The following is a 26,569-nucleotide window of genomic DNA, read 5'->3' on the forward strand; positions in this document are numbered from 1 at the left end:
AACCAATGTTTATACCACAGTAATAGGTTGCATGCTTGTATGTTTTGAATAAAGCAATATTTCTTATTGATGCATCTTGAAATGATGTAAAAATACAGAGAAAACAACTCTTTATTATGTATTTAACAAAATGCCCTCCTTTATAATTGGTAATGAAACATTAAATCAATGAATTAAATTAACTTTCTACAGGTTCACTGAAATCTAATTAACAACTTATGAAAATCTCACTGTCGAGCTGAACAATTAACAGGATTTGCCTATCATTTAACACATTGGCTCCCACCCGACCCACAGGTGAGTCGTGCTCTATTTTATTTTTAAAATAGTCACTTATTGGCTGGAAAACAATAACTACATATACACTTTTCCTAAGAAAAAGTAATTGTGAAGTAACTAGTGGGACCCTGGAAAGTATTGAAAAACAGGCTTGGGAACCAACATGTAAATGATTGGTTTCAACTTACAATATGGGTAAAAAAACAAACTTATCATGCTAAAAAATCAAGTCTTGGTACCCACAGTCATTAGAACATAAACAGTCCATTTATAGCTTTGTGTTAAACAAACATAATGACAGTATTTCAATTACTTATACAGCAGGAATATAATCATAAACAGTAAGTTTGATGAGCTAATAATTTTCATGAGTCATGACACTAGCTGAATAAACTAAACATATTTCAACTAATCACAAATAATGAAAAATCCTAACAGAATATTCTCATCACCAGATAGTTGAAGTATTCAAAACCAGTAATCTGAATTTGTTGATTATTTTCATGACATCAATTCCAATTTGGATTAACTAATTATTTTAAACAACACTAATTCACATTCTCGAAGTTCGTAGGTCATCAGTTAACCCCGTTAATTGTCCAGCTCTAACTTCCCAGTTTCCTGTAAGTTATCAATATCTCTACTTTTCATTTCCACTTAATGTAAGGCCTGTTCATAAATACACAGTGAGATAAGATGGCTGAGAAGACTAAACTTACTGAGTAGGTTTGGTAATTGTCAAAATTGGATTGCAAGATGGTGGTTGAGTAGAAATGCCCAAGCTCTGACAAACTGGTTTGGATGGCAAGAAATTCTGCTTCTGACTTAATGATGAATTATGGGAAAGTGACATGTTGACACTCAGAGTATTTTGTACACAGCTTGAAGATTTAGTTGATGCATTTGACTGATGAACGGGTACTTGAACAAAACCTGGAGACTGTGAAACTGCAGAACTTGTTTTTACTTGAGAATTTTTCAATGAATTATTGACAATCATCTTTGGCAGTAAGTTGGGAGGGTTCTGTAAAGCTTGCCTCAACTCTCCAACAGGTGTTGGTTGCTGTTGCTATAACAAATATATTACAAGAGTATACAATACCTGAATACCCTCTAATGGAAACATTTGCTAAAGTGTGGAAACTGGAATCAACACCTATAAAGTTATGTTGTAACAAAACACTTCGTAAAACCTGTTTTAAATCATAAATACAAAGTGTTTTAATTTTAAACACCTTCATCTCAAATCCAATTTGTCTTATAATCCAAGTTCATTAATAGCAAGTGTTCCACATACACAGATTACAACATAAAATAATAGTAGAAAACCTTTTCGATCTCAGTAATGTTGATAAACCTTACAGTAGAAAGATTTAACTAAGCTATATGAAAATTAAGACAAAATTAAATTCCATCTTCTTCCAGCTTAAAATAATTAATATAATTTTCCTATTGTTTATATATGTAGTAAAATCTTTCAAATGTCTTTTGTGAGACAAGTTTTGAAAAAATCATTAGGAATACTTCCTTTCATCCTAACATTTTTTTTTTTAATTTTATCAGAAAGTTGACCATTCCCTATGTTGAAAATGTATTTCCAATAATATTTACCTCCCATTACACTGTCAACAATTACTCAACCACCAGGGGTTCTTCCTTTACCCATCTAAGCATTTGTGCAATAAATATTACAAAAATCAACTACATAACACAATAATGCTCAAAGTAAGTATGGATGATCACAATCCTGGGAAACCCGTTAGTGACTTCAAGAAACATAATATTATCTGAATGGGGTGCTTATATAGAGTACAAGGAGAGAGGACAAAATGATGTAGGTGTCATGAGACAGATACCATAAAGACTGAAGCAAGTGAGAAACAAACCAATGCTTAGAGAAGCATAGGAAGAAAGTCTGGCAGTCATGTACTGGAGGTAAGTATATTTTGATAGTTCCTTTTATATATTCAGTAAATTTCAATTTGATTGATTTTCAGTAGTATATTTATCTTTATTTTCTTGATTACAGCTGTCACCCTTTCCAGCTGTAAAACAGAAACAAACCAAATACCCTGAAAAAGATAGATCAGCAACCTGAGACTTGACCTTTCAAAATGACACCAGTTCAAGTTAAGTAACAATATGTTTGTTAACAATATTATTGGTCCATATATGTTTACAGCTTATAAATACACTTTCTTTTATTCATACTTATTTGAACAAAATAAACTGAAAAATTATATTCAACAAGAAGAATATAAGTTATATTTAGTATAGCACTAAAACAAAACATCACTACAATCAGGGTTATAAAAAAAAAAAGTTAAAATGCCAATACAACCAGGGTTATACAAAAACAAGTTGAAATACCAGTACAACCAGCATCAGAGAAAAACAAATTTTTAAATTTTAACAGAAGTCCAAAACAAAACTTTCAAACAACTACAAACCTTATCACTTACAAAAAAAACAGTAAACTCATACCTGGCCATGAATAAATACAACATAAATGTCAATGGTATTAATTTCAATGAGTAAAGGAAATAGAAGAAAGAACTAAAGGGACACAAAAACCTAATTCAAAGAAAAAAAAAAACAATATTCCAAGATCAGTAACATCTAGTAATAATCAACAATATTTCTAACAATACCTTGTAATATAACTCTTAAAAATCAAAAAAGGCTTTTTATTTAGTGGTTAGACCATGAGATTACATCTCACGTGACTAACTATTACCTCAAATATACATGAACTTTCACAATGTTAATATTTGTACATCATTGCAAAAGGAACCTTGTATCAATTTCATAATAGGTACATACATACCAAAAATAATCTGCTCTAACTAGAAGGTGAGCTAGCACTTTAATATAGCAAATAATTTATAGCTGAACTAAAAGGAATAATATATTAATTGCAAAAAAAAATAACAAAATAAAAGAATATGTAATCTCAATATATAAGTAATCCAAATATTTTACATCATCAAACCTAATAAGGCTTACCTGATGCCTTGTTATGGAAGAAAACTGTTGTAATTTTCAAACAGTTATAATTTAACATGCATATATTTTCAGGAATATAAATGTCTTAATAAACTATGAAAAAATTATAAAGCCCTACGATTTTTTTACAAATTTTCTAACCTCTTTTATTACTTTTCTAGCTGTGGTTGGGGCTATACTAGTTTGTCTGGATAGCTGGATAGAACACTTCTGCTGGTTTAGTTTGTTTGCTGTACTGTCAATTAGTGCCTTTCTTCCATAATGGGGGCTAGAATGTTAACTTCAAGAGGTAAGTTATAACTTACTTACTCCCATATGGTAGTACCCTATTTTCCTTTTCTTATTTTCATTTCAATTAATGTTTTTCTTCTTTACTTGGGAGAGCAGTCACCTTCCCACAACTGTCTGCAGGCAGTGAATGGTGATATAGATGTGGGGCATTGTGGGTTTAAGCACCCATATCTCGCTCTCCTAATTCTATGTCTATTGCTACTCTTTTATTTCTTATGTGAGACTGGAAAATGTAGGTTAAGACTGACAGACAGTGTATCCCCACTGCAATGTTGGTCCTACTTCTTCAGTCACCTCCAAAACCTAGGGTACATTTTATAATCCCACATTATAGCTTGCACCCTGGGATTTTTTCAATTAGTGCAGCATTTTTTGTTTATTTTTGTTTCAGCTTATTTCAAAGTATAACAAAGGAATATATATGTATATATACACCTTCCATACCAAGAACCAGACCTTACTTCTTTCTTCTTATTTGTTCCTATATTACCTACTATTGACAGTTTTTGATCTTGGACAAAATTCATTGTTTGAAGACACAATTCTTGACTCACACTCTCTACTAACAGTGCACTTATGTAGCCATATTTTATGATAAACCCACCACTGTGGAGATAAGTTTGGGAACTTTTAGTAGGAGTACCTTTATTAATTAGAAAATTAGTACTGGACAAATATTACTTGGAAGGTCCAGTCTTCCCTATAAAATTAGTGCCAGATAACTATAACTTGGAAGGTCCAGCCTTCTGTTGGAAGCTAGTGTCAGATAACTATAACTTTTAAGGTCTATTAAAAGTCAGAGTTCACAAATAAACAAACAGAAGAGAAACGTAACAATAAAATTGAGCTTAAGGTTTGAAAATTAATTTGGAAACAACACATATGAAACAAAAAAATTCAAGTAAATTAGTTTCAAACAAAAAATATTTCAAGACAAGAATAACAATTGAAGAGCAGATTTGAACTACATGAAATCCTCCAAGAAAATGTTATCACACAAGTCTTTATAAGTAGATAGAAGACATCAAGTGGAAAGAAGATGGCTGGCCTAGAGATTGTCAAATGTGAATACACAGATAATGTTTCTAAACAGAATAAGACTCCTATAAAGTTGGAAATAGTAAACAAAGAAAGAGAAAATACAGACAGAAATAAAAAGATCTAATTCTTGGCACAATAGGGAGACATAGGTAAACCAAATAGTACTATATTTTAATTCTGATATCACAGTTCCACTTACAAAGACCATTGAATAGTTTAAAATCTTAACATTATTTGATAAAGAGCCTAGACACTTTATCATGACCACAATCTCTTATCAAAATTAACCTTGTTTTAACCCAAATATATTCAACTTAAAACACGTACATTGACACAAATAAGCCTTCAAGGTGATTAGTGTATCTTGTTTCATAGTAAACAAAGTATAGATAAAGATGAGTTCACAGCTGTCAGAAGAAAAAACAGGTGACAAAAATGGAATTCACATTTTTTGAAACAAAATGAGATCAAGTAAAAGGATTGGTTAAAGGAAGATAATTGAAGCCATTAACATATTTTTAGCAAAATTATTACAAAATGTAAATCCTGGTGAATTGCTTCAAGACCATCTTTCAAAAGCCATAGTTCACTTGTGTTAAAATGAATGTTTTGAGGGGTTAAGTTGGAATAGTAACAATATCGAATTCATGTATGTCTAGTTCTGGGTCAATGGCTAGGGAGATTACTACTGAAGGTTAATGTAAATTACATATGCCTAGTTCTTGGTTAGTAACTAGTGAGATTACTACTAAAGGTTAAGGTAAGTTATGTATGTCTAATTCTGGGTCAGTAACTCAGAAGATTACTTTCTGTATAGATGCAAGTCATAATTAATATAGGGCCAGACTGCAAGAAATATTCTCAGTATATCACTAAAATAAATACTACATTCAGGGTGGTTAGAAGGTGTTCATATAAATCTATCTTGATTTCATGGAATTAGTTTTCCAGTGGAACTTCAGGCAGATTATATACAACCAGTAAAATAACTTTTCTGGATTGTTATGATCCTAGAACTAAGTTATTTGTGCTAGTTGTTTCTCATTTTAGAGTGACAGACTGGTAAAACAACATTCAACACTTCAAACTTCTGATCTACTCTTTTACCAAACAATTGATGCAAGTGGCCATAACTTTAAGACAACTCCAGTGATATAAGGAGCAAGTATATTTGGTGATGGGACTATAACCCATGACTCAGAGATTGTGAGTTGTGTGAATTAACTACCAGGTCATGAACTGTTGAATGAAAAGAGAATAGTGTTTCAAGTTCTGAGACCTCACAGTTGCAGTCCATCAAAGATCTCTAACCTGTAATAAACTTAGCATTTCACTAAGAAGCAACCCATAATTATGGGTACAAGTAATGGATATTTTTGTACCACATCTTAAAATAAGAAATTTCATCCACATGTTTAATGAAATTGTGCACATAAAAATATTTTTATAGACTAGAATATCCAGTATCAGGTTTTGTGGCACTGTTTTACATTTTGTCTTAGTAGTTAAATAACAGAAAAAAAAATTACATTCAAAAGAACATTCAAAACACATGAGATGAAAGAAGTTCAATCCAGCAGAACAACAAACATACAAGAATTATCTAGCTCGAAATATCTGAAACATCAGAAGTAAGCTACCATTAAAGAATTTCTTAAGCTCAAGTTCTTCACATCACTTCTTCTTACAAATATTCATATTTTAGTTCCTGCATTTCCTTTCTTTCAATAATTGACACTACTCAAAACTTTAATACTGAGTTGGTACTTACAACAGAGGTTCCTGGTTTGATGCTGGACCGTAGAGGTTCAGAGCTTCTTGAGGGGAGTCTACCCCTGCCTATTGGTTTCTGGTCAACAACTAAACAACCAAGCTCACTAATATAGTTACTGAAAAACTCTGTCTCGTACAGGAACTTGATATCAACCAAATGATTAGGATTTGGAACCTCACAGCGTTGGGTAAGAACATATCGCAACTGCAAACCAGTTAAAACATATATTAAAAATGAGATTTTTTTTTTCCCTGTAAAACTAAATATCAACTTCTTACTTATAACCATGCTGGTACAAAATACAACTGTAGACAAACCTTTACAAAAAAAAAAAACCATTATGTATTCATGATGTGATTAAATGTTTGATATACACATCCTTCTGTAAAATACATTCAAAAGTTGTATACAAAACTTGAATTAACCCTAACTACAAGTAGCCTCACTTAAAAAACATATACATCTAAATTAATGCCTGTCAATGGCTTCTCGTACATTACATTTTTTTTTGTTAAGATGGTTTATATCTAATGATGTTGAAATGAAGAGCTATACAAACAGTACCTGTTCTACCAAAGTTTTTTTATTGTACAGTAAGGCGAAACTACTTCCAAATTTGATCACAGTTTCTACGAAATTCTCACAATACTGAAGTTTTTCTGATAATGCCACAAGTTGTTCATTCTTCATGCTGAGCACCTGCTTCTTCTTCTCACAGGCATCACTCAGTTCCTGGATCAGTAACTTTCCCCGTTGATTAATTTCTGTGATGAATCTGAAAGAAAATCATTTAGTGTTACAAAACACATTCTGAAGGTACATGATATTTAAAGATTTTGTTACTGTTATGTTATGCACTGTGTTAAGTGTTTCTTCATTCGAGCGGCACTCATCAATCACTTTCAAATTGTCTTGCTTCCTCATGAGATAGTGCGAGATCTCACTTCATGGTTTGGGCATTGTTGTTGTCATTGTTAATTTTTCACAAAATAACATGACACGATTCTTTATTTAAAAAAAAATGCTTCACTTACGATACGTAACTGATTTTACAAATAAGGCATTCAAAAACTTTAAGTTGAAAGTTTTGTTAACAACTTTAGTTAAAACTTCCCAAGAAAAGGCTTTCAGTATCTCAGAGGAATGACTCCCTGATTTGAATGAAACATTCACACAGACCATGAAATCTCCATCCACTAAGAACACAGTAAATTCTACAAACATGACTCCTCAAGAGAACACAACTTACAAATTAACTACTAAATCCCTAAAGTAGCATTTCTCAAGCCTTTTCAACACCTATGACAACAATATTGCTGCTTTTTTAAACCATTCTAGGCAACAATAATGCAATTACAAAGAAAAAACATCAAAATTTAAAAATTGGTATTGCCTCAGGATTTTGTGTTTTGGTGAAATTCCATGCAAATAGAAAGTGGTTGTAACAGGCTGTTATTACCAATCTATGGACTGATGACTAAGAAACATTGCCCTAAAGGGAAGTCATAAAAATATATCCTGTTTAAACCCAGTTGGTTGGTAACAAAGCAACAAAAAGAAACCAAAAATACAATAACAACGAGGCAACCGAGCAGTTAATCTCACTATATTTTTTAATTAATTTGCTAGTATGTTCCTCACCATACATTAACACTAGCTTTAACTTGCATGTCCATTCCATAATAGTTTTTTTTTAACTGAAGAGCCTTAAGCTTCCCATTTCCCATGGTTAACAACTTAAGTCTTCTCTCTTCAACCACAATGATTACAAGCTAAAACTGTACTGCACTAGAAACCCTAAAACCTATTTATAAAAAAATTCTCAATTGATACTTTCCAGTAACTTACTTGAAATGTTTGTAACCTACCTCTTTAAACAACCCACTAAACATTTCACCCAGGCTTGCATAGGCTATGTGTGCTGTGCCCACCATGAGTTTCAAACCCAGTTTTTAGCATAAGTCTTCAGTCTTACATCTGAGACATAGGAGAAATATTTTTATAGTTGTACATGAAAACCAAAAATACAGTTGTATCAAAATAATTTGTTTCACACCAAAATAACACACTCTTCTCCTCCACAGGACAAAAGTTATCATAATGTTAACACCAGACGTACTTCGATTTCAAGAGTAAATACAATCGAAATTAAGAATAACAAATATTTTTATCACTTACTTTTGAAGTTCGTATATTATGCAGCGTTGTATTCTACAGAATGTATAATTATTCTTGTAATTCATGGCATGCACACATTTCACTGATGTTAAAACATCACGCCTTGCAATGTTAACCATCCCTTATGTGGCATCATTTTAGTGTGTATTGACTGACTGAAAGACAACACACAGGTGACTTTTCCAGGTAGCATTTAGCTCCCTTTTAGGGAAATAGAATTATCAGTTTTCATTAAAACTGTCAACAACAATAGAAACAGACTTCAATAATTTTGTGATACTCCTTGAAGCTGGGAGTAATAGAACTGTAGTACCTTCCAAGTAACTTTTATTTGAAACTTATTACAAAAATAAACATATGTTAGAAATAAAGTCATGTATAAATTGATACTGAAAAACGCTCACTCAAGTGAAAACGTGAGATAGAATTAGTGAAATTATGATCATGTTATAAAAAAAAAAAAAACATTTAAATAAAAATTATCAAAACATAATTTATAAGCAAAAACAGTTTATAAATTTATAAAATATTCAGTACATCAACTGAAGTTGATTTATTAACAGTAGTTTAGTTGTTAAAACTGGTCCTACCTTTTGAAATGGAACACAATATGTAATTTATCTTTTTATAAGACCCATACATGTTACATTTAAACACTTTATAAATTGCATTAAAACATGGTCCTACCACACACAATTGAAACTTAGGTTGAAGTTTGGAATTATTTAAAGAGAATTCATAACTTTAATATGTTTAATTTTTGATATGAGTATTAATAGGGGAAAAAAATCTAATTCCATGCATGTTTTTTTTACTTCAACATATACTGCATGATAAAATATAGAGTAGCTACACCCAATAGCAGGAAATATATAAAACACATTACACACTTAATTGCAAACATTTTAATCTCCTGTGTCACTTGGAGCTCTCGTTCCTTCACATCATCTTCTCTTTTCCAAATTAATTCAATTGCTTTTTCAATGTATCTGTGCTTTTCACGAATCTTCGACAGCAGTGCACTAAGATAGGCTTTATGCTGCTCATAGGCCGAGGCGAGAAATTGATATCTGTGATCCTTATGTTCTATCAGCTGACAGTCTCGACACGTTAGCTTGTCACAAGACTCGCAGTAAATTTTCACTTGTTCCTAAAATAATGACATGTAGTCTCTAAAATTTCTATTTCATGTTTTGATATTGTTTTAAATAAATACTTTCATTAATAAATGTCATTTACATATAATGTATAGCTTAAGAACAGTAATAATTTTTAAAACACTGGCAGCCTTATTTTTTAGAAATATTAACATCAAAAACAATATAAATGTCAGGTTAAAAGATACTTAACATATGTATTATTTCCCAAAATATACTTTGGTATAATTATACATATAAACAAACATATAACTCAACATATTTCAATTTTTAGTATCTATACTGTATACTGACACAATCTATGTGAGTTACAAAGATCCAAGAACTATAAATCATTCTCTACATTTATCTCTTTGATTCTGTTAATTTGTATTAGTTTCCCATTTACATTTTAGTTTTTGTGTGTATATTGGTATCCTTTCCAGTATTTACAAATGTGTTTCATTTCTTGGAAGTGTGTGTGCATATATATAATATATAAACTTGTTTTTGGTATTTTTATATTTTTAATATTTTATGATAACCAAACATTTTATTGTTTGCATTCTATGATAAGTTATAAAGTTTATTTAAAAATTAGACATTTTTCAAGAATTCCAAAATCAATGAAAATATTATATACAGAAGTAAAATAAAATAAATACAATTAACAAAATAATTAAGATGAGAAAATTAACTATTTATTCAATGCACTTAATTATCTTTTATATTGGCCAATCTCACATGTTGGTGAATTAAATAAAACAACCTTAAGGTATAATGTAAGAGACCACTGCAGGTTTTAAAGGTTTTCATTATAACACTAATAAATAACATGCCAAATTTTACTGTAAGTAATTTATAACTAATAAATAACATGTTAAATTTTTACCCTAACTAATACCACTACTAAATATCATGTAATTATTTTTCCAATTATTTATACCACTAATAAATAGCATGTCAAATTCTTATCCAGTCATTAATAACACTAATAAATATTATATCAAATTTTTATCCAGTCATTTTTAAACTAACAAATATCATGTCAAATTTTATCCAAAGTTATTTATAACACTAGTAAATTTCATGTCAACATTTTACCCTAAGTAATTTATAACACCAATAAATAACATGTCAAAGTTTTACCTGAAGTCATTTATAACATTAGTAAATATCATGTCAAATTTTTATCTGAAGTCATTTATAACACCAATAATGTCAAATTTTTACCTGAAGTCATTTATAACATCAGTAAACATCATGTCAAATTTTTACCTGAAGTCATTTATAACACCAGTAAATAACATGTCAAATTTTTACCCTAAGTAATTTATAACACCAATAAATAACATGTCAAAGTTTTACATGAAGTCATTTATAACACCAATAATGTCACATTTTTACCTGAAGTCATTTATAACATTAGTAAATAACATGTGAAATTTTTACCTGAAGTCATTTATAACATTAGTAAATATCATGTCAAATTTTTACCTGAAGTCATTTATAACACCAATAATGTCACATTTTTACCTGAAGTCATTTATAACATTAGTAAATATGTCAAATTTTTACCTGAAGTCATTTATAACACCAATAATGTCACATTTTTACCTGAAGTCATTTATAACATTAGTAAATATGTCAAATTTTTACCTGAAGTCATTTATAACACTAGCAAATAACATGTGAAATTTTTACCTGAAGTCATTTATAACATTAGTAAATAACATCAAATTTTTACCTGAAGTCATTTATAATACCAATAAATAACATCAAATATTTACCTGACGTCATTTATAACACCAATAAATAACGTCAAATTTTTACCTGAAGTCATTTATAACACTAGCAAATAACATGTGAAATTTTTACCTGAAGTCATTTATAACATTAATAAATAACATCAAATTTTTACCTGAAGTCATTTATAATACCAATAAATAACATCAAATATTTACCTGACGGCATTTATAACACCAATAAATAACGTCAAATTTTTACCTGACGGCATTTATAACACCAATAAATAACGTCAAATTTTTACCTGAAGTCATTTATAACACCAATAAATAACATCAAATGTTTACCTGAAGTAATTTATAACACCAATAAATAACATGGCAAAGTTTAACCTAGAGTTATTTATAACATTAGTAAATATCATGTCAAATTTTTACCTGAAGTCATTTATAACACCAATAAATAACATTAAATGTTTACCTGAAGTAATTTATAACACCAATAAATAACATCAAATGTTTACCTGAAGTAATTTATAACACCAGTAAATAACATGTCAAATTTTTCCTCTAAGTCATTTATAACACCAATAAATAACGTCAAATTTTTACCTGAAGTCATTTATAACACCAATAAATAACGTCAAATTTTTACCTGAAGTCATTTATAACACCAATAAATAACATCAAATGTTTACCTGAAGTCATTTATAACACCAATAAATAGCATCAAATGTTTACCTGAAGTAATTTCTAACACTAATAACATGTCAAATTTTTACCTGAAGTAATTTATAACTCTAATAACATGTCAAATTTTTACCTGAAGTCATTTATAACACCAGTAAATAACATTTCAAATTTTTCCTCTAAGTCATTTATAACACTAATAAATAATGTCAAATTTTGGTGTCAAAACTTATAGGTGGTGCATGTTGGCAGTTATACCATTGTTCAGTGCATGTGATGAAATAACCCACATTTCAGGATGCAAAAGTTAAGCATTGCATCCACTACTAATAAAACTGATATTTCTACAACTCATTTCAGATCCAAAAAAAATCCACATAAACAGGACTTATGAGCATCACTAAAATCATGAGTTAATTCATGTCCAATGGGAAAGTCTGTTTTACTTGAACTATATGTCAAAAAAAAGGATGCTTGGAGAAAATAACAAAAAGGATTTAAGTCTGGAGGCCTAAGATTATTTGGATGATACAATATTGTTGGGTCAGCTAATAAATCAGTAAATATATAAAATTGTGAAGTGTTAGATAACAAAATGTCAGTAATGGAGCACCTAGTCTACATCAATGATTAGCCAAAATATTAATGTAGGCCTTCTGATCATTATTAGTCGTGTGCCCAGTATTACAGCCTTAGACAGAATAATATATCAGCAAATTAAAGAAAACTGTAATGCTGTGTGATATTTGGTAGCGAGATATTGGTGTGAAATAATCATTTGTTGTACATAGTGTGTTATAATAATATTTGTGTAATACAAACCCCAAGACACTACCTATGTGAATACATTTGAACACATAAATTATATTCTTGAACTGTGGAGGTTGACACTTTGTACTGACAGTTACCGAGGTTTTTTTAGATATCAACAAACTGAAAGAATTTTATAAACGTTGCTTTCTGAAAAATTCAGGTTTTTGTAATGGCTATTAGTATAAACTTCTCGAGCGATGTTATGTTTAAGTTGGCAAACTGTATCTTCTGTCATACTTCAAAATTATATCTGAAGTCTGGTGAATTTATAGACTTATCCAAATGTGATGTCCTTCAATACAAGTTGAGAACTAAATATGAACTGTATACAAGTTAGCAGATTGTTATGTTTAGGTGGCCTTTGCAGGATTCTTGATTTATTTCATAATTAATTTCAATAAAATATAACTTCCTAGATTAATGTTAGTTGTTTGGATGCCATAAAATTAACATTAAAGGGATATGATTTCAACCACTGGAATATTTTACTGTTGCCTACACACTCTATGACTATTAAGTTTTGCCTGATGCCTTGTCATAGTACAAAAAAAACAATTTCACAACTTTGAAACAATTATAGTTTGACATAAAAACACTTAAAAAATCTATAAAACAATAAAAAAAATTCAGTAGTCAGATTTCATTCCTCAGTAATCTCAACTTCCCATTATATTTTGTTGTTCTTCCCTGCCCAAGAATCAGGGTCAAACAAGGAAAAAAACACAAGATGAAAATGATGATTACCTTCTTACTAAATATAAGGCTTTCCATGAAAATATCAAGGAGCATGAAACTGATATATCTTCTTCCTGGTTAAAGCAACAAAAGGAAATATATATAGGAACATGAGGTTGTTAAAAATTAAAGGCTCAGAAGAAGTCTTCAAATACAACTACAAATGGAAGGATATGTTAAGCTATGACCCTGAAATAAAAACAGAAGTGATTTGTTAAGGAGTTGGAGATAGAAAGTAAATATTATGTATAATAGGTAGCCCAACATAAGTTAGATTCTATGAGGAAAGAGCACAAGTAAGAATGGACTAGCATTTAAACCATTCTTAGAAGAATGTTTGGTTAATTGGACAAAGAGCCTATCAACAGTGAGTTGTAAACCCATAATACAGTCCTATTAGACACCACCTTTGACTGCACCTAAAAGAAATGGCAATGTTATGTGAAACCATCATCTTCAAAGTAGAAAGTACATCTATGGCAGTAGATGCACAAGACTCCAGGGATGGTAATTCTATAAGAGATGCTGATATACTTCAACAGTGTTGATTCAAAACCACAGATTTAATAAGGGGTGTGTTGGTGATACATGTGAACTGGAATTACAGATAATCCACTTAAGCAATATAGCCAGATGGATGGTCAAATAAATGTGTGTAAGAGACTGAATAGACAAAAGGGTGAACATTAGCTAACTGTCCATGAGAAAGTCAATTTCAAGCAAATGGAAAAGACTAACAACCATTGCTATTCGATAGAATTTCCTTGAAGCCAAACAGAATGTCACTGAGCTAATAGACAAGACCCAGTAGCAAAAGGAAGAAACTACAATTTTAACATCATCATCCAAATAACATGGTAAGAATACTTTCATAAAAACCTCACGTCTGCATTTGAAAACTAGATGCCTTGAGAAAACAAAACAAACTTAATGAACAAAACAAAAATACCCAAACTTGCTTCATTCTAAGTTTGGCCACTCAGGATCCAATGAAACAACTTGCTGTCTAGTTCTCAGTAGACAATGAAAGCAACATAAAGCATGATCATTAATTACTGGCCATTTCAAAATGCAAGAGAAAATTACTATTGAAATCCTTGCAAAAATAACTGATGCAGAGAAGTTCTTGGTGGGTAGGAGGGATGTATACCTTGTAACAAAGCAAAATATGCTACGGTGTCAAAGGGACTGTAATCAAATTGCAAAAAAAATTACCTCTGCAGCAAAAAAAAAAAAAAGACTACTGTACAAGGTAAAATGGCCATGGAAAAAAATCACTAAAACTACAACTGATGTTCAATAATTATCTTTAAAAGTAGTCTGAAATTAAGATGAATTCATACATATGCACAACAGGAGAGTGGCTGCTCAAAAAAAAAAAAAATATGAGAGTCAAAACTTAAGAATCAAAAAAACACAGAAAGATAACCATGCTAAAAGCTATCAACATTTAGCATTAAGTTCTGAGAACAAAAGCAATGACTCAAAAATCAAACGTAGAGAAGACAGAAAACAAAGATTCAAGAACCAAATCATTCAACATTACACTGACACCATCAGGTAACAGAATTTGTTCAAAGATTTCAAAACAGAACATACCTGAGAAGAAAAGAAACTTGACTAAGTTTGAAAACTATGCAATAAAATTAATTAATGGAAAACAATCTCTTTAATCATTAATATCGTGAAAAAATAGTAAACTGACCCAGAATAAGACATACATAACTAATGTTAACCTTCAATTGTAATCTCCCTAGTTACTGACCGAGAACTACACACATAAATATCCAGAAAAAAGTTAAAAATAAAGTAAAAATATTAAAATTCACAAAAGGAAATTGAGGTAAAACAAAACAAACTTTAAATTTTGAATTAAAAATGTAAATAACATTAAATCCAATTTTTACATCTAGTCTACAGCAGTAAGAGAAAAACTACAGTAATACAAGTTATAAAGGACTGTAGAATAATTATAATTATCCTAACTTGCCAGGATAACTAACAGGTAGTTCAAACAGCAACATTAGACATCTGAAGTTGGCCTTTCCAGTTCTGGTTTCAAGTTATTTGATGTTATGGCCATTTTCTAATTGCAAATTGAACTAGATGTAATTTGATTCATTAAAGGGAATTACATTAAAAAAGGTCTAATGTATAAGTTAAAAAACTTAAATAGCACTAAAAAGATTAATGGCCTATAAAAACCAAAAACATTTCTAGGGTGGACAATGTCACCATCACCAATAACACTGTTTAACATCATGGATAAACCTTGGAACAGAACATGTTTAAAATGGTGCCATTGTTGAGAGTCATAATGATGGCAAAACAGTAAAATGTGGCTTATTGTGACCAGAGTGTCACACAGACAACACACTGGTGCATCAGTCCTAGACAAAAGAAAACAATGAGTTAAAAAAAACTAACTAATGTGGAGTCTAGTTAGGACAACTTCCTTTTTCCAATCATTATGGAAGCAACACGACCAAAGTCCAACAGAAGGTTATATTTGGAAAAGCTTGTTTTTATGTTGCTCACTCCAAGTCGACTGACTGCCAACTGGCATTGAACCGAGTCTTGAATACAGGACCATAGTCCATGTATAGAACAGGCACAGAAATGATAGTGCCAGAGCAGACAAATATAGCTGCAGTGTCAGCAAGCCCATTCCTGTGAATACCAACGTGGTCTGGTATCCAGAAAAACTTGATAGAAGTAAATGTTAAAGAGAAATGGGCCAGTCAGTTTTGAATATCAGCAAGAACAGGGTCAGAACTAACATGAAGAGATTCCAGGGCCAGTAGAGAACTAAGTGAGTCAATACAAACAGTGCAAATTGAGTACTGCTTAGCTTCTATGTGATCCAGGGCAAAAGAAATGGCATACAGTTCAGCAGTGAACACAGAATCTGTAGAGGAGATTCTGCATGCAACCACCAAACCACAACAAACCACGGCAGAGACCACACAGTCACCTGATTTCAAACCATCTGTATAAATAGGAATGGAAGGATGGTTCAAAAGATGTTCAGCAAATAGCAGACAGTATTTCCAATCAGGATTGTCTGTTTTCTCAGATGACTTAAGGATATGTTGCAATAGGGGACTGTAAGAAGCAATGGTGGGTTAAGCTGACCAGTGGATACAGCAGTGTTATCCAATTGTGCCCTGGTATGAATGCCAAATGGAGCAATGGCAAATCGTCTATTCTGAAAAAGTATGGCCCACTAAAGAGGGAAAACACAACCCCAGGTGGGATGCTTTGGTAAGGAAAGAAGTTTCAAAGCATACAGCAAAAACAGTTGGAAACAGCATAGGTACAGAGGAGATTCATAAGACTCTGAACTCCCTGATGATGAAAGGGGTCCAGCATCTTCAAGGCCAAGGTCTTGACAGTGCCACAGGCCAGTGATCCATAGTCTAGTTTCAATCGTATAAAGCACGATATATCTTTAGCATAGAACATCGATCTGCTCCCCAAGTGGTGACAGAGAGGACATTGAGGATGTTCAGTACTCTTGTACATTTGACCCATAGCTGCTTGATGTGTGGTATAAAGGTCAGGTTACAGTCAAAGATAAGCCCCAAGAACTCTGTCTCAGGGACCATAGGTAGCACAACTTCACCAATACAGAGTTCAGGATCAGAATGAATAACCCGTTGGAAGCAAAAGTGCATGCAAACGGTTTTAGAGAGTAAGAAGTTAAAACCATTTGTTGTGCTCCACTTCAGTAAATGATTAAGGGCAGTCTGTAGCTGCCTTTTAATATACCTCAAGTTCAACAACTGACATAAGATGTGAAAGTCATCGACATAGAGCCCGTTTGCAACAGTAACAGAGAGTTGTTCAGTGAGGGCATTTATACTGTGTGACACTCAAAACAGAACTCTGAGGAAATCCAAGTTCCTGCAGGAAATAACAGGAAAGTGTCAAACCCACACGAACTTGGAATCTCCTGTCCATTAAAAAAGTTTGTAATAAAAATGGACAAATGGCTAAGAAGGTGAAGGATTAAGCAGAAGTGCTAGATACCTTGCAAAAGCTTTCACTTGGAGTATTGGTGATGCTCCGAGAATCAGCTATTTCCTGGCCATCAAAGAGCAAGATCAAGAAGGGGACAGAATTATATTGCCCACTGACCTTTCAAATCTTGTCCCATGTGACTTTGAAACAAGTGATAGAAGATATGCTGGTTGTGAACTTAATCCAAGAGTCCTTCTGGTTTTGACGTCTTATCCACTGAGCATGTGCACGGGCCTGCTGGAAAGCAATGCAGTTCAGAAGTGTGGTATACCTGTGAAAAGTATCCCAGGCCTGTTTTTGAGCCTTCCGTGCCATGTGGCAGGCAGGATTCCACCACGGATGAAGATATCATGGAAACCGTGTGAAGAGTTAGGAATACACTGAGCAGCTGCATGTATAATACAGTTAGTTACTGCTGCCAAACAGTTGTCTATTGATGGCTCATAGGCAATGGCAGGATCAAGTTCTGCAAGAGCAATGAAAGAGGATCAGTTTGTTTGATCCAGCTTCCATCGAAGCACGTGGACTGGGTGGCATCGACCACAACCAGTCTCTCTCAAAATTATGGGAAAATGATCACTGCCTTGTAGATTATTGTCAACCCTCCATGCAAAGTGGGAGAATAGTAAAGGGAAGCAAATTGAGAGATCAATAGCAGTAAAGGACTGACTAGGTGCATGAAGATAAGTATATGAACCAGCACTGTAAAAAGAAAGGTTGTGATCAGAGAGCACATGGTCTATAGAGCGACCCTTTCCATTAATATCAGCACTTCTCCAGAAGGGATGATGTTCATTAAAGTCCCCCACGATTAAAAAGGGAGACAGCAACTGTTCATTGAGAGCATCAAGGGCTGATTGATCAAAGGTTTATCTAGGTGACAGGTAAAGAAAACAAATAGTGATGATATGACCCAAGGAAACATGGCTATGGCCTCCAAGGGTATGTAGAGTGGCAAAGACAGGATGAGCATATACTGATCAACTGATAGTGCCACCCCTCCATGCATTTGTCCATCTCACAGCCTATCATTTCTGTACAAAGAAAACTGCTGAAAGGCAACTGTATCGGCAGGTTTCAGAAATGTTTCCTGTAAAGAAAGACATACATGATGGTAGGAAGCAATCAGTGCATTGATGTCATCCAGATTACAATGTAAACCTCAACAGTTCCATTGTATCAATGTTGCCATTTTTATTTATGTGTAGGCAAATTGGGTGTAGAGCTCTTCTATTTACAACCACATCTTTTTTCTTTATTGTCTTTATTCTAGGGAGGTCTGTTGACATCCATGGATCCTGTCCTGGGTCAATTGGGCAGATCTTTGTTGTTGGAAGAGGATTCCAGCAACGGAGGATGTGAATGAATAATCATTTTGCATCTTAGGGTGGGAGAAGATGTACCCAACAAAATGCCTGTACCAGAACCAAAGGAAGTGGATCTTGGGGTTTGCTGAAATGTATGTCAGGGATAAAGATGGGTGTTGATGTTGATTCATCAACCTTTCTAACCATGGAGGTCAAAAGACTTTCATTTGGTTTGAGAATGATTTTTTAGAGGCACAGAGAGATCTGTCTGCATTCCCACTGTTGTAGTGAAATGAAGTGCAGCAGCATACATCCAAGATGAAGTGGTAGACAACAACTTTCGGGCCTCAGGGTAAGTAATCTTTTGAATCATCTTCAAATGTTACACCTGTCTTTCTTCCAACCATTTAGGGCAAGAACAAAAGTAGGATGGGTGAGAGCCATTGCAATTGATGCAATGAGGGTCTGTTTCACACTCATAAGCCTCATGGTCCTTGCCACTACAACAAGCACAAGTCAAGAAATCATGACATGACATCTTTGAGTGACTAAACTGCTGACACTGGAAACATCAGAGAGGGTTTGGATTGTATGGCCATACTCTGCAATTAAGATAACCTGCCTTCATGGTGGCAGGTGGATGTGGTGATGTAAACGTAAGAATGAGGGAGTGGATATAAGCCTCTCTACAGAAACTCCTTGAGTGGAGAAACCAGCAAGAATCTCCAACTCTGGGATTTCCTCAAATCCCTCTCAACAATAACTCCTTGTGATGAATTCAAAGTAGCATAAGAAACCTCAATAGGTATATCCCCAATCGCCTTTGAATGCAAGAGGAGTTCACTGTGTTGAGATGTGGATGTTTCCACCAATATGTCACCAGATCAAAGCTTCTTTACTTACTTTGGAGAGCCAGCAAGTCCCTCTAATCCCTTCTGAATGTAAAAGGGAGACATCTACCCTAAAGATTTGTCTGAAAATGAATGCAATATAAGAAAATGAGGTACAACAGGTGTTACAGATGTTGAAGATTGCTGCTCAGAATCTTCAAGATGTGGTCCTTTACCTATGGACAGTTTTTTCACTAATTTTATTTGGAGGATCCATAATAAAAAAAATTTTGATGCCCACTGACCCCAATAACCATGGAGCCCTTAGAGGGGATGCACTAGAATGCCAAACAAGAACACTGCAGCAATGCCAGGATTTCATGAGCACTATATCCAAACACCAGCATCAGATACAATATCCACAACACCTGTTGAGAACATCCAAAACTGGTATGTGATTGCTGCTAGCCCACATGAACCAGTTGATTAACCCTAGGGGGGCCATCTAAAGGCAGTACATCTACAGAAATTCAAGGCCAAAGTGGGTTGGACCCCTCAACCACCAGGATCCTCTCCTACCCTTCACAAGTCACCACACTCAGCAAACACATGGGTGGATGTTTAGATCCCAGAGGAAGTAAACTGAAAGAACAGAACCTTCCCTGGGAGATCCCCTCACCACATACAGGAATCCACACCAAGGGGTATATTTACTGAAAAGTATGTCAATGTATATTTATAGTTATTGATAAAAGTAGGTCATGGTTATTGATAAAATTATGTCAATATTTATATTTATTGATAAAAATATGTCAGTGTTTATTGATAAAAGTATGTCAGTGTTTTGTTTATATTTACTTATAAAAGTATGCCAGTGTTTTGTTTATATTTACTTATAAAAGTATGTCAATGTTTATTGATATTTAATGATAAAAGTATGTCAACATTTATTGATATTTACTGATAAAAGTATGTCAACATTTATTGATATTTATTAATAAAAGTATGTGAATGTTTATTGATCAGCAGAGTTTCTGTGGTGTGAAGCTACATATCAGACCCACCTGAACTAAGAATTTAAAATTATTGAGAGTAATATGGCAATTTATCATTGTGTACAAATGGACCTTGTTCAAGGCCTTGAGAAACCCCTTAGGTGAACAGGTGCACGAGAAGATGGCATATATTTTTGTGAGTAACCAAATCGTTCTGATTTGTGTATTATTAAATCAATTCTTTAGTGGAAAGTAAGCTTCAATATCTTTTGTGTTAGATTAGTGAACATTTCTTTAGAATAGAAGCTGTCGTTTTTAAAGTAAGGTATAAAACTAGAGGATAATTTGACAGGTTAGGTTTAATCTTTGTATTTAAGAAGTTGTATGCATTTTTTCTTCTATAAAACTTTATTGATATCTATCAAAAGTTACTCAAAGATTTCTTCAATTTAGTGTCTGGTATTTTAAATGTAATTTGTAAGGTCTAGATAAAGAGAAGTTCTAATTTTATTTGTTATGGGAGGGAAGGAATAAAATTTTCAAAAGGTGTAAACAAAGATAGTAGTTTGTTGTTGTTGTTGTTTTATCAGTCATAAAATCATTGAGAAAGGGAGTGTTAAGTAACTCTGTATGATAATACTAATATGAAAACTTGGTCCACTGTTATCAAAACAATGAAAATTTTAACAGCAAAGATAAGCTTAAAATTTACACATGCTAAAAGTTTAGAGTTTTAGGCAGATTTTCTGGACAAGAATCTGTTTGAATGGTAGAATGAGAATACTGGAAATAACAAACATTAAGGTTAACAAGTTCAAACCTTGGAAGCTGTGTTTCAAACTTGGACAAAATTAATGTTATAAGTTTTGTGAAACAGTTTATTAGTATACATATTTTGTTAGAATTAATTTCAGATTTTGTTTGACAGGTTTACAAATGAGAAGTGCCTACACTTAATTTTATTTTAATGTTTCAGTTCACTGCATTTTATGGGAATGAGTGATATTATGATAAACTAGATTTCTTTTGCCTTCCTTGTTTTCTCATAAAATAAAGAAAAAAAAACTGAAAATAAATACTCTCCAAGTAGTGTGGAATACCTACAACTGATTTAAATAATAGAAGTCACAAGTCCAAAGACACACCCAGTAGATATATGACTACTTACCTTCTCATAACTCAAATGGAAAAATCCCTGTTTAACTTCACTTTTCATTTTTATACCTATTTCATAAACATCACACTAACTATCAAATATCTTGATGCCCTTTAATGAAGGCTTTTTTGAGTCTACAAATAACAATGACTTAAAAAAACTAGTGTTCCAAAAAATTCCAACAGAAGGGCTATAATAATAGAAAGTTGATCTAAAAGAAAACAGATTTAATCATTAAGTATGAGCTTTTCAAGTAATCTTCTAACTAATAAATGGTACTTGTGTTAAATTTTAAAACCTTGGTAATACAATAATCATGTGTAAATTGGAAAAGCATGAATAGGCAAAATCAACATTTTATAGATGTTAAGTATTTAGCTTTAGACTTGTTTGTATTGTAACTGAAGTTTTAAGGTTCCAATAATGTTGGATGATAATTTAATATCTAAGAAGTTGGAAGAATTACCTTTCTGTGTATGGAACAAAATAAATATTTCTGCATGAGATTTGAATCATTTTTCCATTTTATCTCATCCTTCTGTTGAATTTTGTGATCTTTGGTGACTCGTACTCGCTGATGAGCACTGATGCAAGTGTTACAAAGCCACTCCTGACACTCAACACAAAAACCTACTGCCACATTTCTGTCATCACAGCTTGTACACAATACATTTTTTTTTATCTCTCCTTTCTGAGCAGATTTGGACTTAGCAATACGTTCTAGTAACAGCAAGTGATCAATGGCATCGTCTAAGTTAATTCCTTGATTACAAGTTGGACAAATAACTGTTGTCACATCTACAAGGTGAAAAAATTAAACTGTATATAGATTTGTTTGTATGAACATTTAATTTCTCAGCACAATAATAAATTTACAGTAACCTATTTCTATAAGAACATGTGAAATTTTGTATTTTATACTGAAAATGTGTAACCATTCAGAAATGCCTCTAAAATCAGATATAATCACTATTTATCACAAGTGCACCTATAGACATCTCTCCTGGTTTCAAATATTTGGCACCCAGCACTACAAATTAACATGCAGATTCATTAGAGTTGCAATAAAAACACTACCCTAACCTTTACTTTTCTTTTTGTTTCAAATTGTCACAGATTAATTTTTCAAAAACAAAAAGAGCTTCTTTAAATATTTTAACTATGGTTGATTTATATCATTAAACATTCAATATACCAACACACACAAAAGGAAAAGATAACAGTAAAATTTCATATAACTGAAACACACAAAATTGAAAAGCATACTTCCTAGTGTATACATCAATTTGAACCTGTAAATATTATACTTATAGGTGTGCTAATAGTTTTATTATTTAATTCAATAATATGACTTAAGTATTAGAGCCTAGAAGTTGGGGCAATACCACTAGCATATAAGTTTCGTCTGTTATTTGGTTTTCTACTTTGATTTTAGTAAAAATTATTTTATTCACCTGTGGCAGTATCTTTAGAACCTATCTTGACAACACAATTTTGACATGCACTATGAAGACAAGGTAACATCTTTGGCTTATTAGTTTCTTCAAAGGCCAATTCTTTCTTACAAAAGACGCAGTTCGTTTTTCTCCATAAAACACTTGATGGCATACTTGAAGTCTGACATCTAGATGAGTTTGTTACATTAACGAAATTACCAGTATTACTAGTAGTTGTAGTACAATTGGCAATGTTACTTATTTTACTTTTCCATTCGCCAGTTTCTGATGGTTTTTCTTGATTTCCTTTAGTAAACATAATTAAACTTACTCGAAATAAAACACAGTTACTGTTGCAATATCTTCCAATCAATGAACAAACGTAAATTCACCTTCTATGTAAATATAAAACATTTCCTTCAACCTTTACTTTTTTTCAAATTGAGCATCATTTTCCCTCATAACCCAAGAAAACAAGTAAAGCAATTCCCTCCGTCTTCTTCAGACATTTTGCGCCCTCTATGATCCAGAATATTGAATTATAATCAAATGGTCTAACTACTTCCCAAGCTTATGCGTTTTTTATACGAATGGTGATAAATTAAAAATTAGATTACAGAAGATTAAGGAAAAGTATAAGCGCAATTATATACATAATTTAAAGACAGCATAATAAGCACTGTAAAGACTAAAATAGTAAATACAATCACTTGAGTCAATAACAATATTTATTCTCAACTCAATTCTTTGCTTTGGATATGTTCGGGTTTTACACGTAGTCGAGGCACTCATTGAGTTGATCTTGTTTCAAGTCTCCCTCAGGCCCGGCATGGCCCGGTGGTTAAGGCACTCGACTCGTAATCTGAAGGTCGCAGGTTCGAATCCTCGTCGTACCAAACATGCTCGCCCTTTAAGCCGTGGGGGCGTTGTAATGTAACGGTAAAAGAGTAGCTCAAGTGTTGGTGGTGCCGTCAGTGTTCAACTTTGTAGCAAAGGAAGATTTGAATGGTTTTCCAAGATGTTTAAGGCAGGAAAATCTTTTTAATGGCTCGACTCACGAGGAAGGTGTCGAATTCTTTGTCCTTAGCTTTAACTCTGTCGAGTATTTTAACCAGATACAGCAAGAAGATTAGGATACAGTAATGGCTCAAGCCACTTAACTGAACAATGTATGCCACTTGCAAAGTAAAACTTACTGCGAGGACATACTTATGGATAAGTTTGTTGAACTACTTTAACAATGAGGCATCACCTGGGTATCTAAGAAAAAATTGTGCATCAACAACTGCTGCACTGCCCCTTGAATGGACCTTCTTGTTCAGGCATTTCCATGTAACGGAAGTGAATCAAATACAACTTTATACACAAATGGTATTCCATGATTTACTACAGATAAAGTCAAGTGGATCGGTACTCTGTGATGTAATTATAGAAGAAACATATAAAATGAATTGTTTTCTGTCCAGAAAACAGGCATCATTAACTGGAACAGTTATTTGTTTGTTTGTTATCAAGCATAAAGTTATACCACGAATATAAAATCCAATTTTCAGCTCTATAAAGACTTAGATGTATTACTGAGCCAGTGGCGGTGTTTATCTGTACAAAGAGGGATGAAGACCCAGTGAATTTGTTTATCTATAGGCAATCAGCTATCCATTTTTATACTTAAATTGTCATACAGATGGTAATCAAAGTGAAAGTAACTGAGGCTGTTAATGTTAGCATTAGAGATGCATCAATTGCAACATGACCAAAAGCAAATACATGTCTGCCTTTAGAATCATTATTTGAGGTAGGTAAAGCAGTCAAAGACCAACGTTTAACAGAAACTCAGTGACTCCTTGACTGAATTTGCCAGTTTATTCATGGGATGACATTGCTAATTGAGTAGAACAATAGTGTCGTAGCGTAACAGTTGACACAACTGATCAAGCAACTATCATGCTGGCTTCCATGGAGAACTAAGGATGTAACCAATTCTGAAATACAGTGTATGTTGATAGGCAGTCATGCATCTTTCAGAAGTTATTGTAAGAAAGAAGTAAGGTATGTTGCATCCAGACAGGTAATAGTGGTAACTTACTCTTAGCTTGAAAATGGCTTGTGTAAGTTCCATAGCATACCATTTGACCTGTGTAATGTGCCTGCTATGTTTAAAAAGCTAATAAAGAGCTTATTCTGAAGAGGATGTAATAGGAAAGAGATGTCTGATCTACGTCAGTATTGTTTTGATATTTGACTGCACTTAACAACCTAATAGTGATAATCCCTTGAATAAATAAAGATAGCTGGAAACTGAAAGCAGAAAAACGAGTATTCGTGTATATACATATATAAGTGAGATATCTTGGCATATTGTAAATAGAATGGAATTTATACAGAGACCTTTAGCAATACAGACTTAGATCTGGTATGAGTAATCAATGTCAAGGAGCAAGGAATGTCATGGGCAGCACAAACATAGGAACACAATCTGGACACACATAATGAGTGGCATTTGTATAGTCAATTACGACTACAGGAAATTATGTTGTGTCATGACTGTAAACCACTCAACCATGGTTCTCAACGTGTGCTGCACTTCGTAATCCTTAGAGCTCTACTTGTTCTAACATTCGACAGCAGCGTTTCTAGTCATATCCGAGAAGAAATGTTGGCATTGGTTTGAATACTATACAACAAATTATACCCCCAAAAATAATTGTTCGATGTCCTCTTTAAATGAAAGCTCTAAGTATTGCTGGTCAACTAAGAAAGACTGGGAAATTACTTTGATTCTTAGTTTAATTTTGATTTTATTTTGTTTTAAACCAATTCATTCTTTACGTTTTCTGCTTATTCCAGTTTTGCTTATTTTTCTTTGTAACACGTTCAGTTTTATGTATCTCATTTAATTAAATATATAAATATTAAGTTAATGTTTTTATTATTAAATTTTACTTAGCATGTGTGTGTGTGTGCGTTTTATTATTACAAAGCCACATCGGGCTATCTGCTAAACCCACCGAGGGAAATCGAACTTCTTATTGCAGCGTTGTAAATCCGTATGCATACCGTTGTAATAACGGGGGGCTTTACTTAGCATGACGATTGTTGAATCATATTTATTAAATACAGTTTCCTTTTTCAAA

At 32.7% G+C, this 26,569-nt stretch overlaps 1 protein-coding gene across 4 annotated transcripts in view; it reads right to left on the bottom strand.

Moving 5' to 3' along the window:
• LOC143225352 (transcription intermediary factor 1-alpha-like) overlaps nucleotides 1–23,968 on the bottom strand; it is a 52,291-nt gene extending 28,323 nt beyond the window's left edge. For 3 of the 4 annotated variants that reach the window (XM_076454580.1, XM_076454579.1, XM_076454581.1), the window contains exons 1-6: nucleotides 23,454–23,968; nucleotides 22,466–22,797; nucleotides 9,460–9,719; nucleotides 6,956–7,166; nucleotides 6,389–6,595; nucleotides 999–1,348 (exon numbers count right to left, since the gene is read on the bottom strand). In XM_076454580.1, coding sequence (XP_076310695.1) covers nucleotides 999–1,348; nucleotides 6,389–6,595; nucleotides 6,956–7,166; nucleotides 9,460–9,719; nucleotides 22,466–22,797; nucleotides 23,454–23,754 — 1,661 coding nt within the window. In that variant the 5' untranslated portion in view covers nucleotides 23,755–23,968. The remainder of the gene's footprint in view (nucleotides 1–998; nucleotides 1,349–6,388; nucleotides 6,596–6,955; nucleotides 7,167–9,459; nucleotides 9,720–22,465; nucleotides 22,798–23,453) is intronic. The other variant, XM_076454583.1, reaches the window with a different exon arrangement.
• Between the last annotated feature and the right edge of the window lie 2,601 nt (nucleotides 23,969–26,569).

This window comes from Tachypleus tridentatus, chromosome 9 (assembly GCF_004210375.1).
Source record: "Tachypleus tridentatus isolate NWPU-2018 chromosome 9, ASM421037v1, whole genome shotgun sequence".
In the NCBI taxonomy this organism is placed as follows: domain Eukaryota; kingdom Metazoa; phylum Arthropoda; class Merostomata; order Xiphosura; family Limulidae; genus Tachypleus; species Tachypleus tridentatus.